At 34.9% G+C, this 19,048-nt stretch overlaps 1 protein-coding gene across 1 annotated transcript; it reads left to right on the top strand.

Annotated features, from left to right (window-relative positions):
* The first annotated feature begins 15,932 nt into the window (after positions 1 to 15,932).
* LOC126713808 (heavy metal-associated isoprenylated plant protein 21) lies at positions 15,933 to 17,541 on the top strand. Its single transcript, XM_050413677.1, has 3 exons — positions 15,933 to 16,063; positions 16,217 to 16,292; positions 17,079 to 17,541. Exons 1-3 carry the CDS (start codon positions 15,992 to 15,994, stop codon positions 17,369 to 17,371), a joined length of 441 nt encoding a protein of 146 aa, XP_050269634.1. The 5' UTR covers positions 15,933 to 15,991; the 3' UTR covers positions 17,372 to 17,541.
* Positions 17,542 to 19,048: the final 1,507 nt, after the last annotated feature.

Below are 19,048 nucleotides of genomic sequence, written 5' to 3'. Positions count from 1 at the left end.
TTTCATTTTATTGTTGATTGTGGATGAATATGACTTAAAGTAGTGTTATCAGTTCATTGTGCATATTTACTCTTGTTCCCCACTTTATTTAAGTTTTTAATTTGGGGTCTGACCAAGCTCTTGTGTTTTAGCACAAATTCGAGCTTTCAATTTTATTTATATATTTTTGTAAGGTTGAATTTAATCGACCATTTTGTTGGCATTATTCTGTGCCAAATTTTCTTGTATTTCAACAATTAGTAACCCTGTATTTAGGTGAGATTCTTGTAAGGGTAGTGAGTGAGATAGTGTGAAGAAATGCTCAAGAGTGTGCAAGAAAAACAGAGACTCACGACTGGATCTCGCGGGTGACTCGCGGTTGCAAGCTGCCAGAAGCTGCACACGTGCCAAGCATGCCAAAAGTTGAAGCGTCACGCTAGCTGGAGCACTACAGGATAAAATAGGACAACTGGCCGTTTATTTACCTCGCAGCTGGAACTCGCGACTTAGTCAAGCCGCAAGGCCAAGCCGCGAGCCAGCCCTGTTTTGAAAAACCTAACTCTTCACATTCCATTCTCACCCTAGTATAATACACCTTATATCCACGAAAGAAAGAGAGCTTCCAGGGAGAATTTTGAGAGAGAAACCTTAGAGAAAAACAAGATTGATTCATCCCCAATCTTCATTAAGAGACTTTTCAAATTCCTCAACTCTCTTCCTCTCCATTGTTAAATCCTTGAGAGGCTTATTACCAAAACCTTTTCTCATCATATCCATTTCTATGAGAGGGCTGTTTGGTGCTTTGGGAAGCAGTTAGGAAGGAACCAATTTAACATTGGTTGATGCTATGGTCAAGTAGCGGAATCCGGGAAGTTAGAAAAGAAATAGGTTCGGCGCAACCTCGTCGGAGCAAGAAGCTTGGAGGGCTTAGGTACATTGGGTAGATTAGGCTTGGAGGGTCTATTGCTGATCATGTATCCCAACTACATTTTCTTGTGGATTACTTATCGCTTGGAGGGCGGCAGAGAGGTTTTACACCGAGGGCTTCGGTTTCCTCTTCGATAACACATCGTGTGTTGTCCTTGTGTTTGCATCTCTCTTCCCTTAATCTTTGCCATTTAATTTCTGCTGTGGATGTGATTTTATTTGATTTAGATTGTTTATCAATTCTGTATTAAGCTTATTCATGTTCCGCACACTTATTGTTTGTCATAAAACTTGAATTGGTAATTTTGTTATTGGGGGTCTAAACGTTCATAGTATTTTATACACTACTTGAACTTTCATTTGGTATCAGAGCGGGTACACTTATTGTGGTTTAAATACCTAAGTGTGATCCTTGACCCCTTGTGTTTATTTGCCATGGATTGTGCTAAGGAAAAATCAGTGTACGTTCCTCCACACAAAAGAAATCAAAAGGTGGAGAGAAAGACTGTTATGTCAAAGCCTCTGTTTAGGTCTCAACCTAAGGTTTCGGATGGATCTAAGTTTGTTCCAACTTGCCACCATTGTGGTGTGATTGGTCATATAAGACCTCAGTGTCATAAGTTGAAGAGGGAACAAAACCATATTGTTAGATCCCTTCCCAAAAGGCCTAGTGAACCTAAACACATTGTGCGTCACCATTGTGGTGCCTTTGGTCATCTAAGAGCTTAATGCTCTAAGTTTCATACTTTTAAAAGAATCAAAAGAAAAGAAAAACTTGAGTTTATTGGAAATTGTGCTAAAAAGAGTAAACCGGTTTTGAGTGAAAATAGCATGTTGTTGAAGAAAATGTTTAATGCTTTTAACTCCTTGAATATATGCATCTCCAGTTCTCATTCTTCCTACCCTCGTCTCACTTCTCTTGAGACACTCATTCCAAATAATCGTTCTGCTTGGATGAGGAAGGGTTCCTATGGTTAAGCTTTTCGTCTTTTGGTCCTTGATCTAATTCTTTCGATCTTTGCAAGACACTTCATGCATTAAATGTCAAATCTTCATGCATTTTGTGCATCTTGTATTTATTTGTATGCATTGTTTTGTTTTTTATCTTACTTTTATATTTCAGTTTTGTGTGAGTAAAAGATCCAAAACTACATAAAAAGTGAAAAATTGAAAAAGTTTGATCGTATATGTTTGAGCACATATCTCATGTGAGTTTGGCATTGTACCTTTGTACAAATGGTTTTATGCATTTACGAGTTTAGCTTGTTATTTTTGCACTTATATCTTTGTGGGAAAAATCTTGACATCTTTGTGTGATTGTTGTAGATCGATCTTCAAGCTTGTCATGAATGATTAGTCAATAGTTATGAATGATTAGTCAATAGTCATGTTGGTTTTGATACATGAGTAGACTTATGCTTATATCTCTTCCCACTCTTTTATTTTTATTGCTTAAAGAGCTCAATAAATGTAAATCTCAAAATGAAAAGAGATAATGAGCTGTAAAAGCCGTTGCACACACTAGTATTCGACTAGGAAAAAGGGAAAGCGACTTATATGAAAATGTATGATGCCCAAAAAGCCAAAGGCTTGTTTATCAAATTGAAATATTAAAAATTTCAAGCATCGATCTCAAAATGAGATGTATTGATTCAAAAGGATCAGATGTTATGAATTGTAAAGAAGTCAAATGAAAAGTTTCATCGTATGTAATCATTTTCTTGTGGGAGGTCATCTATGTTCATTTCTATAATTAAGATATACCACTTAACTTAGCACTAGTTGTGTATGACTTGATTAAATTGATCATTGAAGTTTCACTCTAGACTAAGGACTATTTCACATTTGATACAAACACACAACACACATGCCTAATGTTCAATGAATGTCTTATTAATTTGTTAGAATGTACTTGTCTAAATGTGATGTGTGTGTGCTCAATCATATATGGGTTAATCCAAAAAGATTTTTGATCATTTTATATGTTTTTGGAAGTGATTTTTATCACTCTTAGTGTTCATGTTTAGTGCTTACTTTGTTTTCATTGTTTAAACATGTTCCGTTTTGAAAAACAAGTGTTAGAATTTTTGGCTACTCATTTTGGCTACTTGCGTGAGTTGCCAGTAAGCTGCCAGTTTTGGCTACTCGTTTTGGCGACTTGCAAGCCGCGAGTTCAAGCCGCGAGTTTTACACAGAATGGTTTCTCGACTCACTCGCGACTTAGTTCTCGACTCACCAGTCGCGAAACACCTAGAATCAACTTTTTAAAGAGGTTTTTCGTGGGAAAAATCTTGACATCTTTATGTGATTGTTGTAGATCGATCTTCAAGCTTGTCATAAATGATTAGTCAATAGTTATGAATGATTAGTCAATAGTCATGTTGGTTTTGATACATGAGTAGACTTATGCTTATATCTCTTCCCACTCTTTTATTTTTATTGCTTAAAGAACTCAATAAATGTAAATCTCAAAATGAAAAGAGATAATGAGCTGTAAAAGCCGTCGCACATATTAGTATTCGACTAGGAAAAAGGGAAAGCGACTTATATGAAAATGTATGATGCCCAAAAAGCCAAAGGCTTGTTTATCAAATTGAAATATAAAAAATTTTAGACATCGATCTCAAAATGAGATGTATTGATTCAAAATGATCAGATGTTATGAATTGTAAAGAAGTCAAATGAAAAGCTTCATCGTATGTAATCATTTTCTTGTGGGAGGTCATCTATGTTCATTTCTATAATTGAGATATACCACTTGACTTAGCACTAGTTGTGTATGACTTGATTGAATTGATCATTGAAGTTTCATTCTAGACTAAGGACTATTTCACATTTGATACACACACACAACACACATGCCTAATGTTCAATGAATGTCTTATTTATTTGTTAGATTGTACTTGTCTAAATGTGATGTGTGTGTGCTCAATCATATATGGGTTAATCCAAAAAGATTTTTGATCATTTTATATGTTTTTGGAAGTGATTTTTATCACTCTTTGTGTTCATATTTAGTGCTTACTTTGTTTTCATTGTTTAAATATGTTCTGTTTTGAAAAACAAGTGTTAGAATTTTTGGCTACTCATTTTGGCTACTTGCGTGAGCTGCCAGTTTTGGCTACTCGTTTTGGCGACTTGCAAGCCGCGAGTTCAAACCGCGAGTTTTACACAGAATGGTTTCTCGACTCACTCGCGACATAGTTCGCGACTCACCAGTCGCGAAACGCCCAGAATCAGCTTTTTAAAGAGCTTTTTCGTGGGAAAATTGTTTTAAACCTCTCTCATCCTCTCTAAAACCCCTTTTTCAATATTTTTACATCAAAACTCAACCAGTTTGAATGGTTTTTCATTCCATTAACATCTCTAAGGTAATTATAAACTCTTTTCATTAATTTTGACCCTTAGATTATGTTTTGGAGAGTTTTGTACTCTAGGTTGGGATTTTTATCATAGGGGTTGGGAAAACTTAATTTTTGTCAAATTTCTTCATGGGATTGGTTTCTTTTGCTGATTTGCATTGGATGTTGGCTCCTTGTGGCAAAATGAACATGTCTTAAAGGTGGATTTCATGTTGTTCATGCATTGTTTCACATTATTGTTCATAGTGTGCATGCTAGGTGTTTGATAAAATGCTTCTTAGGCATTTTCTCGCTTGTTTGGACTCCGATGAGTACCAAACTTTAGAGTTTCTCATGTTTCCTCATTAGGAACATGTTTAGTTCTTTAGTTGTGTATTTAACACACCTTGCCTCATATGTGCATTTTTCATGCATTGGTCATGTATTGCACATAGCAACCTCTCACACACACCTTTGCTACTCTTGTCATGCATTGGTCTATACATTGTTTTTTTTTTCATCCTAACATGTCATGTTTACCTTATGCTTTGTAGTACTTTGTTTTGTCTTAGGATTGAGCTTCATTCTCTCATTCATCTCGCACCCCTCATGCATCATTATCATTGTTCGTTCCTTCATCTCTTGCCCTCTTTTCTCCTTGACCCTTTGTCTATTCCTGACAAAAAGGGAGAGAGTATACTCTAAAGAGAATACCATAGTATTTTTGTCATTTGTATATGACTCTTGTGCACATCCTTAGGGGAGAAATTCTATTTCTCATGCACATTTGTAGGGGGAGAGATATTCCATAGGGGAGATGCATATACCAAGGGGGAAAAGACATTGAGTTAACAATAAAACTTTATTTTGTTTGTTTCTCTTTATATTTGTTTTCTTGTGTTGCATCGTGTTTGTGTTTTTGGACATGCATATATCCCTATGCTATTGTGCTTTATTGAATGCATGTTCGGATGATCATTTGCTTTGCTATGTGATCATTGTAGTCATTTCTATATGACTGTTTTGGTGTATGATCAAGTTGCTCACATGTTTCACATCATGTTTACTTGATCGCAATTTACTTGTCCTTTTATTACTTGTCATTTTATTACTTGCTTTACATTGAGGGTCCAATGTGTTTTGTGCAAGTGTTTCAGGTTACAAGTATATATGTTCCAAGTGCATCACAGTTTCTCATCATTTTGAAGGGGAGAAACTTTAAGCACTTTTAATTTATATTGTTTAAGTTTATATTCAGTATTTTGTGGTTTGTACCCGTGTTGCTTTTGTAAGGTTTTAGGATTTGTTTTCGTATTTTGTAGGCTTTATGGTTTGTACCATTCTTTATGCAGCCTTTATGCTTTGTTAAATTAATACTTCTAACTAAATGTCATGCATTTTCCTTTTAAGTACTGTCACTCTTGTGCCCTTGTAGGATTATTTCTAGATGCATATACTTAGTATATTATGTATTGGTTGAGTGTTGGGCATGCAAGTAATTTGCATTGATCTTATTAGCTTGTACGTCCAAGTGTTCATTCCAAGTGTGAATGAGCATTGTGGTCACTACCTTGTGGTGATTGCTTGTTTGATCAAGCCATGGTTTGTTTCTTAACTCCATCTTTGCTTGATCACAAATTGCCCGCTTCATATGCATTTCATGCTTTTCTGCATACAATGATCATGGTGTATTGTTGTGTTTTAGGAGATTCATGTTCATATGATTCATGGGCTTCAAAGTTTCTAGAGTTAGGTGTGAGTGAGTTATGTTCAACTGTTCCCAACTCACATGTTAAGTCTAGAGTCCGTTTTAGGGTTTTGTTACGGAATAGCCAAATGGGGAGATTGTAAAGTTGAATTTAATCAACCATCTTGTTGACTTTATTCCATGCTAAATTTGCTTATATTTCAGCAATTATAACCCTGTATTTATGTGGGATTCTTTTAAGGGTAGTGAGTGAGATAGTGTGAAGAAATGCTTAAGAGTGTGCAAGAAAAACAGAGACTCATGACTGGATCTCGTAGGTGACTCGCGGTTGTAAATCGCCGAAAGCTGCACATATGCCAGGCATGCCAGAAGTTGAAGCGTCATGCAAGCTGGAGCACTACGGGACAAAATAGGACAATTGGCCGTTCAGTTACCTCGCGGCTGGAACTCGTGACTCAGTCAAGCCATGAGGCCAAGCTACGAGCTAGTCTTGTTTTGAAAAACCTAACTCTTCACATTCCATTCTCACCATAGTATAATACCCTTTATATCCACGAAAGAAAGAGAGCTTCCAGGGAGAATTTTGGGAGAGAAACCCTAGAGAAAAACAAGATTGATTCATCCCCAATCTTCATTAAGAGACTTTTCAAATTCCTCAACTCTCTTCCTCTCCATTATTAAATCCTTGAGAGGCTTATTACCAAAACCTTTTCTCACCATATCTATTTCTATGAGAGGGCTGTTTGGTGCTTTGGGAAGCAGTTAGGAAGGAACCAATTTCACATTGGTTGATGCTATGGTCAAGTAGCGGAATCCGGAAAGTTAGAAAAGAAATAGGTTCGGCGCAACCTCGTCGGAGCAAGAAGCTTGGAGGGCTTAGGTACATTGGGTAGATTAGGCTTGGAGGGTCTATTGCTGTTCATGTATCCCAACTACATTTTCTTGTGGATTACTTACCGCTTGGAGGGCGGCAGAGAGGTTTTACGCCAAGGGCTTCGGTTTGCTCTTCGATAACACATCGTGTGTTGTCCTTGTGTTTGCATCTCTCTTCTCTTAATCTTTGCCATTTAATTTCTGCTGTGGATGTGATTTTATTTGATTTAGATAGTTTATCAATTCTGTATTAAGCTTATTCATGTTCCGCACACTTATTGTTTGTCATAAAACTTGAATTGGTAATTTTGTTATTGGGGGTCTAAACGTTCATAGTGTTTTATACACTATTTGAACTTTCATTTAGTATCAGAGCGGGTACACTTGTTGTGGTTTAAATACCTATGTGTGATCCTTGACCCCTTGTGTTTATTTGCCATGGATTGTGCTTTGTATGCCTCTTTGTATGATTTGGTTGATGATAAATGTAGCATGTCACGTGTTTGTGAAAATGCCTCTATGATTGTGATGCTATGTTGCATGAATCATTTGATGTTGTTGGTATTTCAAATGACAAACTCTTGAAGAAAAATGCGAAGAAGTTTCAAAAGAATTTGAGCAAGTTATTTTTTGAAAAGGATGATTTGATTGCTAAGCTCAATGAATCTAACAAATTGGTTGAGAAATATAAAAAACTTGCTGAAGATTCTCTTGAAAAGCTAAAAGAGTTTGAATGTTTGAATATGGACTTGGATGCTAAACTTGTTTTGTCTAACAAACTTGTTGATGAGTTAAAATGTGAAAATGAATCTCTTAAGATGCATGGCAAGTGTTTGATTGGTGAACCCATTGATAAAAGGGTTGATAATATTTGTTGCAATCATGTTGTGGTACCCGATCTTGTGCCTATTGTGTGTTCTACCTTTAAGGAGAAATCAGTGTACGTTCATCCACACAAAAGAAATCAAAAGGTGGAGAGAAAGGCTGTTATGTCAAAGCCTCTGTTTAGGTCTCAACCTAAGGTTTCGGATGGATCTAAGTTTGTTCCAACTTGCCACCATTGTGGTGTGATTGGTTATATAAGACCTCAGTGTCATAAGTTGAAGAGGGAACAAAACCATATTGCTAGATCCTTTCCCAAAAGGCCTAGTGAACCTAAACACATTGTGTGTCACCATTGTGGTGCCTTTGGTCATCTAAGAGCTTAATGCTCTAAGTTTCATACTTTTAAAAGAATCAAAAGAAAAGAAAAACTTGAGTTTATTGGAAATTGTGCTAAAAAGAGTAAACCGGTTTTGAGTGAAAATAGCATGTTGTTAAAGAAAATGTTTAATGCTCTTAACTCCTTGACTATGTGCATCTCCAGTTCTCCTTCTTCCTACCCTTGTCTCACTTTTCTTGAGACACTCATTCCAAATAATCGTTCTGTTTGGATTAGGAAGGGTTCCTATGGTTGAGCTTTTCGTCTTTTGGTCCTTGATCTAATTCTTTCGATCTTTGTAGGACACTTCATGCATTAAATGTCATATCTTCATGCATTTTGTGCATCTTGTATTTATTTGTATGCATAGTTTTGTTTTTGATCTTACTTTTATATTTTAGTTTTGTATGAGTAAAAGATCCAAAACTACACAAAAAGTGAAAAATTCAAAAAGTTTGATCGTATATGTTTGAGCACATATCACATGTGAGTTTGGCATTGTACCTTTGTACAAATGGTTTTGTGCATTTACGAGTTTAGCTTGTTATTTTTGCACTTATATCTTTGTGGGAAAAATCTTGACATCTTTGTGTGATTGTTGTAAATTGATCTTCAAGCTTGTCATGAATGATTAGTCAATAGTCATGTTGGTTTTGATACATGAGTAGACTTATGCTTATATCTCTTCTCACTCTTTTATTTTTATTGCTTAAAGAACTCAATAAATGTAAATCTCAAAATGAAAAGAGATAATGAGCTGTAAAAGCCGTCGCACATATTAGTATTCGACTAGGAAAAAGGGAAAGCGACTTATATGAAAATGTATGATGCCCAAAAAGCCAAAGGCTTGTTTATCAAATTGAAATATCAAAAATTTTAGACATCGATCTCAAAATGAGATGTATTGATTCAAAATGATCAGATGTTATGAATTGTAAAGAAGTCAAATGAAAAGCTTCATCGTATGTAATCATTTTCTTGTGGGAGGTCATCTATGTTCATTTCTATAATTGAGATATACCACTTGACTTAGCACTAGTTGTGTATAACTTGATTGAATTGATCATTGAAGTTTCATTCTAGACTAAGGACTATTTCACATTTGATACACACACACAACACACTTGCCTAATATTCAATGAATGTCTTATTCATTTGTTAGATTGTACTTGTCTAAATGTGATGTGTGTGTGCTCAATCATATATGGGTTAATCCAAAAAGATTTTTGATCATTTTATATGTTTTTTGAAGTGATTTTTATCACTCTTTGTGTTTATGTTTAGTGCTTACTTTGTTTTCATTGTTTAAACATGTTCTGTTTTGAAAAACAAGTGTTAGAATTTTTGGCTACTCATTTTGGCTACTTGCGTGAGCTGCCAGTAAGCTGCCAGTTTTGGCTACTCGTTTTGGCGACTTGCAAGCCGCGAGTTCAAACCACGAGTTTTACACAGAATAGTTTCTCGACTCACTCGCGACATAGTTCGCGACTCACCAGTCGCGAAACGCCCAGAATCAGCTTTTTAAAGAGTTTTTTCGTGGGAAAATTGTTTTAAACCTCTCTCATCCTCTCTAAAACTCCTCTTTCAATATTTTTACATCAAAACCCAACCAGTTTGAATGGTTTTTCATTCCATTAACATCTCTAAGGTAATTATAAACTCTTTTCATTAATTTTGAGCCTTAAATTATGTTTTGGAGAGTTTTGTGCTCTAGGTTGAGATTTTTATCATAGGGGTTGGGAAAACTTAATTTTTGTCAAATTTCTTTATGGGATTGGTTTCTTTTGCTGATTTGCATTGGATGTTGGCTCGTTGTGGCAAAATGAACATGTCTTAAAGGTGGATTTCATGTTGTTCATGTATTGTTTCACATTATTGTTCATAGTGTGCATGCTAGGTGTTTGATAAAATGCTTCTTAGGTATTTTATCGCTTGTTTGGACTCTGATGAGTACCAAACTTTGGAGTTTCTCATGTTTCCTCATTAGGAACATGTTTGGTTCTTTAGTTGTGTATTTAACACACCTTGCCCCATATGTGCATTTTTCATGCATTGGTCATGTATTGCACATAGCCACCTCTTACACACACCTTTGCTACCCTTGTCATGCATTGGTCTATACATTGTTTTTTTTTTTTCATCCTAGCATGTCATGTTTACCTTATGCTTTGTAGTACTTTGTTTTGTCTTAGGATTGAGCTTCATTCTCTCATTCATCTCGCACCCCTCATGCATCATTATCATTGTTCGTTCCTTCATCTCTTGCCCTCTTTTCTCCTTGACCCTTTGTCTATTCCTGACAAAAAGGGAGAGAGTATACTCTAAAGAGAATACCATAGTATTTTTGTCATTTGTATATGACTCTTGTGCACATCCTTAGGGGGAGAAATTCTATTTCTCATGCACATTTGTAGGGGGAGAGATATTCCATAGGGGAGATGCATATACCAAGGGGGAGAAGACATTGAGTTAACAATAAAATTTTATTTTGTTTGTTTCTCTTTATATTTGTTTTCTTGTGTTGCATCGTGTTTGTGTTTTTGGACATGCATATATCCCTATGCTATTGTGCTTTATTGAATGCATGTTCGGATGATCATTTGCTTTGCTATGTGATCATTGTAGTCATTTCTATATGACTGTTTTGGTGTATGATCAAGTTGCTCACATGTTTCACATCATGTTTACTTGATCGCAATTTACTTGTCCTTTTATTACTTGCTTTACCTTGAGGGTCTAATGTGTTTTGTGCAAGTGTTTCAGGTTACAAGTATATATGTTTCAAGTGCATCACAGTTTCTCATCATTCTAAAGGCGAGAAACTTTAAGCACTTTTAGTTTATATTGTTTAAGTTTATATTCAGTATTTTGTGGTTTGTACCCGTGTTGCTTTTGTAAGGTTTTAGGGTTTGTTTTCATATTTTGTAGGTTTTATGGTTTGTACCATGCTTTATGCAGTCTTTATACTTTGTTAAATTAATACTTCTAACTAAATGTCATGCATTTTCCTTTTAAGTACTGTCACTCTTGTGCCCTTGTAGGATTGTTCCTAGATACATATACTTAGTATATTATGCATTGGTTGAGTGTTGGGCATGCAAATAATTTGCATTGATCTTATTAGGTTATATGTCCAAGTGTTCATTCCAAGTGTGAATGAGCATTGTGGTCACTACCTTGTAGTGATTGCTTGTTTGATCAAGCCATGGTTTGTTTCTTAACTCCATCTTTGCTTGATCACATCTTGCCTACTTTATATGCATTTCATGCTTTTCTGCATACAATGATCATGGTGTTTTGTTGTATTTCAGGAGATTCATGTTCATATGATTCATGGGCTTCATAGTTTCTAAAGTTAGGTGTGAGTGAGTTATGTTCAACTATTCCCAACTCACATGTTAAGTCTAGAGTCCATTTTAGGGTTTTGTTACGGAATAGCCAAATGGAGAGATTGTAAGGTTGAATTTAATCAACCATCTTGTTGACTTTATTTCGTGCCAAATTTGCTTATATTTCAGCAATTATAACCCTGTATTTATGTGGGATTCTTGTAAGGGTAGTGAGTGAGATAGTGTGAAGAAATGCTTAAGAGTGTGTAAGAAAAACAGAGACTCATGACTGGATCTCGCAGGTGACTCGTGGCTGCAAGCCGCCGGAAGCTGCACATATGCCAGGCATGCCAGAAGTTGAAGCGTCATGCAAGCTGGAGCACTACGGGACAAAATAGGGCAACTGGCCGTTCAATTTCCTTGCGGTTGGAACTTGCGACTCAGTCAAGCCACGAGGCCAAGCCATGAGCTAGTCCTGTTTTGAAAAACCTGACTCTTCATATTCCATTCTCACCCTAGTATAAATACCCCTTATACCCAAGAAAGAAAGAGAGCTTTCAGAGAGAATTTTGAGAGAGAAACCCTAGAGAAAAACAAGATTGATTCATTCCCAATCTTCATTAAGAGACTCTTCAAATTTCTCAACTCTTTTCCTCTCCATTGTTAAATTCTTGAGAGTCTTATTATCAAAACCTTTTCTCACCATATCCATTTCTGTGAGAAGGCTGTTTGGTACTTTAGGAAGCAGTTAGGAAGGAATCAATTTTATATTGGTTGATGCTATGGTCAAGTAGCGGAATCCGGGAAGCTAGAAAAGAAATAAGTTCGGCGCAACCTCGTTGGAGCAAGAAGCTTGGAGGGCTTAGGTACACTGGGTAGATTAGGCTTGGAGGGTCTATTACTGTTCATGTATCATAACTACATTTTCTAGTGGATTACTTATCGCTTGGAGGGCGGTAGAGAGGTTTTACGCCGAGGGCTTCGGTTTCCTCTTCGGTAACACATCGTGTGTTGTCCTTGTGTTTCCATCTCTCTTCCCTTAATCTTTGCTATTTAATTTCTGCTGTGGATGTGATTTTATTTGATTTAGATTGTTTATCAATTCTGTATTAAGCTTATTCATGTTCCGCACACTTATTGTTTGTTATAAAGCTTGAATTTGTGATTTTGTTATTGGGGGTCTAAACGTTCATAGTGTTTTATACACTATTTGAACTTTCAATTTTCATAACCCATGCCCAGCCATAAAGGGAATGTTAGACATGACTGATATTCAACAAAGTGAAGCTCTAGATGTCTATTTAAACCTAGGAAGTAGAAACTCCACGTACGTGACAGCAGGTACAAAACTTATCATCAACATCTTTCTCTTGTACTGTTGAGTTCTTATTAATTTTGGGTCATTTCTGGATGTATGAGGTTGTTAAGGATGAGTGTACTCTTCCTTGAATCAGTGAAGTTAGTATTAAACGTCAAAGACTACTGGTAAATGAGTAATACTTTGCATCTGTACCAATCGAGTTGTCACAGAACGTGCTTGAATGCTACTAAACGAATTTTGTTGTTGTTAAATGAGTTGCTTCATTGCTAAATGAGGCTTTCACTGACTGATTATAGTCCATGTTTAGCTGAACAGCCCACCACAAGCTACTAGATGTCGAATATTAAATCTTACCATCGCACATGCGATGAATTATTAGCAATAGCACCAAAGTGTACCTAACCTGAGACTCTAAAAACATCATTTTTATATATAAATTCACTCAAACTACTAGTCTTATACTAATACTTTTTTCATACTATTACTTTTTCTTATACTATTTCAACCACATCAATCTTCTAAGATCTGTTTGGATACTGCTTATTACTGAAAACTGAAAATACTGTATCAAAATAATTTTTAAATGTGTGAATTGTACCGTGGGACCCAGTTTTAAAGTTGTTTTTGTGAAAATAAGTACTTGAGGGTCCCGTAAACAGTGTATAGGACTCACAAAAAAACGTTAGACGCTGGATGCGCTATCCAAACAATCACTAAATCTGTCACGAATGTTTTTCCATAAGTCTCTATGTTACTCTCCCGAGATTGCTTCACAATGACTGTTGTTTTAGAGCCCTTGATAATGAAGGAATTTCAGATTCGACTTACTCTCACAAGCCTAGTCAATTACTTGACAATCAAAGTTTGACGCATGATAAGGTGACAATTAAGAAAGAACCCGTTAGTCCTTAGATCTTTAACATTACTATTTACTACCACCTCGTTCTTCAATTCTTTGGTGATTATTGAAGCAAATTTAAAGCAACACATTGGATAATAATCACATCTAAGATAATTTTCCTCTCATAAGCTTGTATCTTCTGTTTTGGGTTGTTTAGTGATCTAATATCAAAAGTTTAAATTTTATGGTTAGTTTAATAAATGATTTAGATGAAAGGGATGAAAAGTCCAATGATGATACCATAAACTTCAGAGTTTAGAGGCATGCACGCACAGGCCGAACTGTCTGCTGAAATTCATGCATGAGTAGTGCAGGACAGCAAAAAAGTTATGGCAGTAGTATATAGTCAACAAAGAAGTCTGAAAAATTGAGTGGTAGATCAAGGTTCAGGAGATAATGCTTGAATATCATATTACGCTTTGTAGATGATTAAACACTAGCCATTGGAATGCGCGACGCCTATACAAGAATACATAAAATCTTCCCATTAATTTACAACTTTTTAAGTAAAGTTAATTCTGAACTACATAACATAAGGCGCATACAAATATTCTTGGATCAAACTTTTAGTTTTTGTTTAAAATGAATATTGGAAAGTCCATTTGGCTCTCTATTATTCATATACAGGGTCATTTGCAATGTTCTTCTTAATTAAACTTTAAATTTCAAAAAATTAACCCTTTTACTATACATAATTGTTTACAATATCCTCCACTTCTGTGACAAATAAGTGTTAAAGCATCCAATCCAATAGTTTAAGAAAATAATTAGTGGAGCAGACTCAACAAGTTCATGTACCCATTACCAACCACACACCCAAATGATGTGGGATCCTGGGATTCCTTTGAGACCTTTTCTCACGATTAGGACCAACGCAAACCAAAACTAAGTCCAAGAAGCTCCAATGACCCAACAGAAAACTAAAACAAAGACAAACGAGCTCTGGAGTTCAAGAGCAAACAAACTAGTAGTCTCCCACACGATGTTAAAAGTATTAACCAAAAGAACTATCCTAATAAAATTGGAGAGGAATTACGAGTATAATCTTTTTAAAAAATAAAATAAAAATTGAGAAGGAGGAGAAAGAGAAGAGTAAATGAACTCATTACAATTACAAGTACATATGACCCATAACAAAGCATAAGTGATATATCGAGGCAATGTCACATTCCTTAATAATAAACATATGAACTTTAGTATTAACTATAAAGGAAAATGGAAAAATTTTTATAACGGGATTGCAACTATGATTATTGTTTAGGGGCTGACTGCTCAGACAAGTTTAGGAGGAATAGATCTTATAGTTTAGGCTTAAGGTGAGAAGATGTAAGAGTAATAATAATTTCATACTCCTTATTATACTCACTGTACACACATTGCTGAATGTCTAAAGCAACCAATAAAAATAAATTTGATATCATATTTTTAAAACATGATTTCAAAGGTATGTGACGTTGCTTTATAGGCAGTATATACAGAATGTGTAATAAGATTTTTTTTTTTTTTTTATATGCAATTCATCCCTATTTATATATATCCACAGAAGGGAAAATGCACGTTGCAAAGTCTTATTTCTTTTTTAACTTATTTATTTGTCACAATCAAATGAAGCACTTTTCAATCCATTTTCTTGAAAATCTTCTCAAACAAGAAGTCATTTTCCTCTAGTTCAGCTCTTGTCATCTTCTATTTCTCAAGTACATGGAAAATTTTAAATTTTGGAAGTAAATCTAACTCTTTTCCCCCGCAGAATATACTTGAATGGTTTAAAGACAATGAGTGACAACAATTATATAGTTGGAATAGAAGGCAAGGAGAGAATGGAAGAATTTTTTTTGATATTTGAAACTTTGGATAGAATCAACCAATAGAGGCAATGATTGGGGGTATTTAAATGATAATTTATCATAAAATAATTGGAAAGCAAAGCCACACTTTTACTGAACAAAAACAAAAGCAAACACATATAAAATTCCTTTACGAGCATTTTCTCATTAACCTAACTAAAATAAACAAATAAGCAGCGCAAAAGCAGTGTTTTCATTATTTGTAGCCACGTTAGCATGCTTTATGGACAATTTTATTTCCTTTGGTTATAGAATAATACTCGATTTTCTAGACACGGACCGTTTGGTAATATTATTCTAGTAACGTTATTTGTATTTTTTGAAAATATGTGTAAGTAAAAAAGTGTGTAGAAATACATATAATGTTGTTTAAAAATTAAAAACTAAAAATTTGTGTTTAAACACATGTACCAAACGGACCCTGCTTTTCTGAACATCTTCTTTTCAAATCCAACATACAACTTCTTCACTTATATAAATACCTAGTCTTTACGGTGTTTCACATCTCTCTCTCTCTCTCTCTCTCTCTCTCTCATATTTCCCTTCTACTAAAAGAGAAGATAAATGGGTGCTCTTGATTACCTCTCCAACTTTTGCACTGTCACCAGCACAAGGAGCAAGCGCAAAGCACTGCAGGTACCCATTATTATTACCAGCAACTATTTAACCTTTACATACTTAAATATTCTTTAAAGTCTACTCTGCACTGCTTACATATATATTCTGTAATATGTATTTGATGCTTTCTCTCTTGCTATTTTATGTTATGGTTTATGTTTTCTTTCTCAGACGGTCGACATCAAAGTGAAAATGGACTGCGATGGATGTGAAAGAAGAGTTAAAAATGCTGTTACCAACATGAAAGGTTATATTGTAAAGCTAGCTGCGCGCGCGTGTTTTTTTTTTTTTTTTTTTCCTTTTATTGAAGCTTTGTTTTGTCCCCAGTATTGCAATTCTGTGATATATCACTTATCAGACAAGCAACCGTGAAAGAAAGGTATATAGAAGCATTTATAAGAAGGGAAAAAAAAAAAAAAAAAAAAAGTACACGCTTGAAACCCACAAATATCAAAAACCGAAACAAATGAATTTGTTGTGAGTTGAGAGCCTTCATAGAGAAGCCATCATCATCTATTAATAACTTTTATTTATTTATTTATTTTTGAATTGAAGTATGCCTACATAGAAAATAAATTGCTAATTCCTAACATCACTTTGTTGGTTTTTGTTTTTAATGAAAAAAAAAAAAAAAAAAAAAGATTGCCTTGATAATTTATTATTACATGGTTTCTTCCCATTTTAATTTAATTTTCCTTTCAAATGAAAGAGCTGACGTTTAAGGCCCCCCTTTGGTGGGAGAAAAAAATATATCTTGTTACTTGTGGTTGTGGTGTCCCAATAATCTCATTTTCAAAAAGATGAAAAATAAACTATACCAAACATGCACCTATATTTTTATTCTCAAATGCATGGTTTCCACCTAATTATCAGCTTATTAGCATCAAAATCTAAGAATATAAATAAGATTAAATAATGGTTTTGAATGAAAGGCAGCCAACCCAATAGGCCTACTTAGCTATTTTACAAATGTGCATTTTATATTTTGTTTTATAAGCTAAATCACTACTTCTTCCTCTCAAACTGCATATAGGTGTAAAATCTGTGGAGGTGAACCGAAAGCAACAAAGGGTAACAGTTAGTGGTTATGTTGAACCAAATAAGGTGTTGAAAAGAGTAAAAAGTACTGGCAAGAGAGCTGAATTTTGGCCTTATGTTCCTCAACATCTAGTATACTATCCTTATGCACCTGGAGCCTATGACAAAAGGGCACCCTCCGGCTACGTTCGAAATGTCGTGCAAGCTTTTCCGGCCTCAAATGCAACTGAAGACAACATTGTCTCACTATTCAGTGATGATAATGTTAATGCATGTTCTATCATGTAAGGAATACATTATGCAAGTTACTTAAAACGATGTGGCTCTTCTAGGCAAGAACCCTTTAGGTATTCTCAAGTGTGTGTTAGTGAGACTGTAACGAAATTATGAGTATGCATCTTGTGACCATATATGGTTATATTCTAAGTTATATCTAATGTTGCTTTTTAATAATATTAGATATAGATCAAGATCGAGCCTTATAACTCAATTAATATTTTCTTGTATTGTTAATGGAAATATTTAAGATTCAAATTTCTCTACATTGTAACGCTTGAATTATGTATAAAGACTTGATATTTTGCCGAACCTCAACTAACCAATATAGATTATGTGGTCTCTTACAAACTAGAAATACTAAATTATATTTTTTACAAGGTTAAATCATGAGGTTGAAGGTTGTGGAGTTCATGATCGGCAGTAGTGGGTATTTCAAGGGGGTGTAGCTTTGGTGGGTTTCGGTGAGTTGGTGGATTTTTTTTAATCATAAATTACATATATATTTTAAAATAATAGCTATTTTTAGTAAAAATTTCAAAAACGAAAAACAAATCTACATAGCCTTTTTAGGTTAATGGCAGATTTTCAATAATGGCAGAGGGTGGTTTAATGTCGATTTTCAATAATCGGGTGGTAGACTTTAGTAACCAAAAGGTAATAAACTCTAATTTCCAGTTTTTAAATGTATTGAACAAATGAATTTTGGATTTAATAATGACATCTAGTTGACATGAAAATTTTTGTACATAAAACACTAAATAGGTGAAAACATACAAAGAGAAAAAAAAAAAAAAAAAAAAAAAAAAATTCCAGAAAGGTAATTGAAAGTCACCGAGTCATAAAGAGTTGAATATAATGGAAATCTTTACAGTATTTACATCACTTAACTTCTTATAACATCAATAGTTAACTGAACTTACCATTGAATTATATGTATGACCACCACATGATTATCATGCTTATCAAATGTTAAAACAAATTAAATATTGATGATTCCGAAAATCGTCAGTAAACCGCACAACCTCACGCACTCTAGATAAAACTTGCACAACAAAGAAAAAGAAGAAAAAAACCTTACAAAGGACACCGGTGTGGTACCGGCCAAAAACCCTCCGAAAGTTAAGTTAGAGAACTTTCACAATTCTAGAGTGCTAGAGCTGAAGTAAATTATGCGTACCTTTTTTTTTTAGGGCCTGAAGTTTTTATAGTAGTGTAAAACCGACTCCTATTTCTTGGGCAAGAAGATGTTTCCTTATACATACTTTGTGGGATTCTTACCATATAAGGATTCTATTGATCCGGGTTAATTGTATGGTATAAGATATTTCCATTTAAGATTCCTTGGAGTTTATTTAAGCCATGTGGATGTCATGTGGCCTTAATATCCGTCGGCCTTAGGCCCGTGTACCTAGAATCCGTCCATCATGGAGGACCATCCGTCTATTATGGGGGACCATCCATCATGTGGTCTTTCCGTTCAGTACCTCAATCCGTCGTCTTGATTTTGATCACTCATTAACCTAGTACTGTCACCTATATTAGGTTTGTTTGAACGAATCCGTCAACCTTAATTTTTATCCTCTTTAAATATTAGGAATCTTCTTTGTATGATTTCATGCTTTGGGTCTGGGAGCTTAACTATAGAAAACATTTGAAAAGTGACTAATTAGGGCGCGTATAGAAAGC

This window comes from Quercus robur, chromosome 2 (genome assembly GCF_932294415.1).
Source record: "Quercus robur chromosome 2, dhQueRobu3.1, whole genome shotgun sequence".
NCBI lineage: Eukaryota > Viridiplantae > Streptophyta > Magnoliopsida > Fagales > Fagaceae > Quercus > Quercus robur.
The sequence above is the reverse complement of the archived record's forward strand: the minus strand, read 5'-3'. Positions and strand labels throughout refer to the sequence as shown.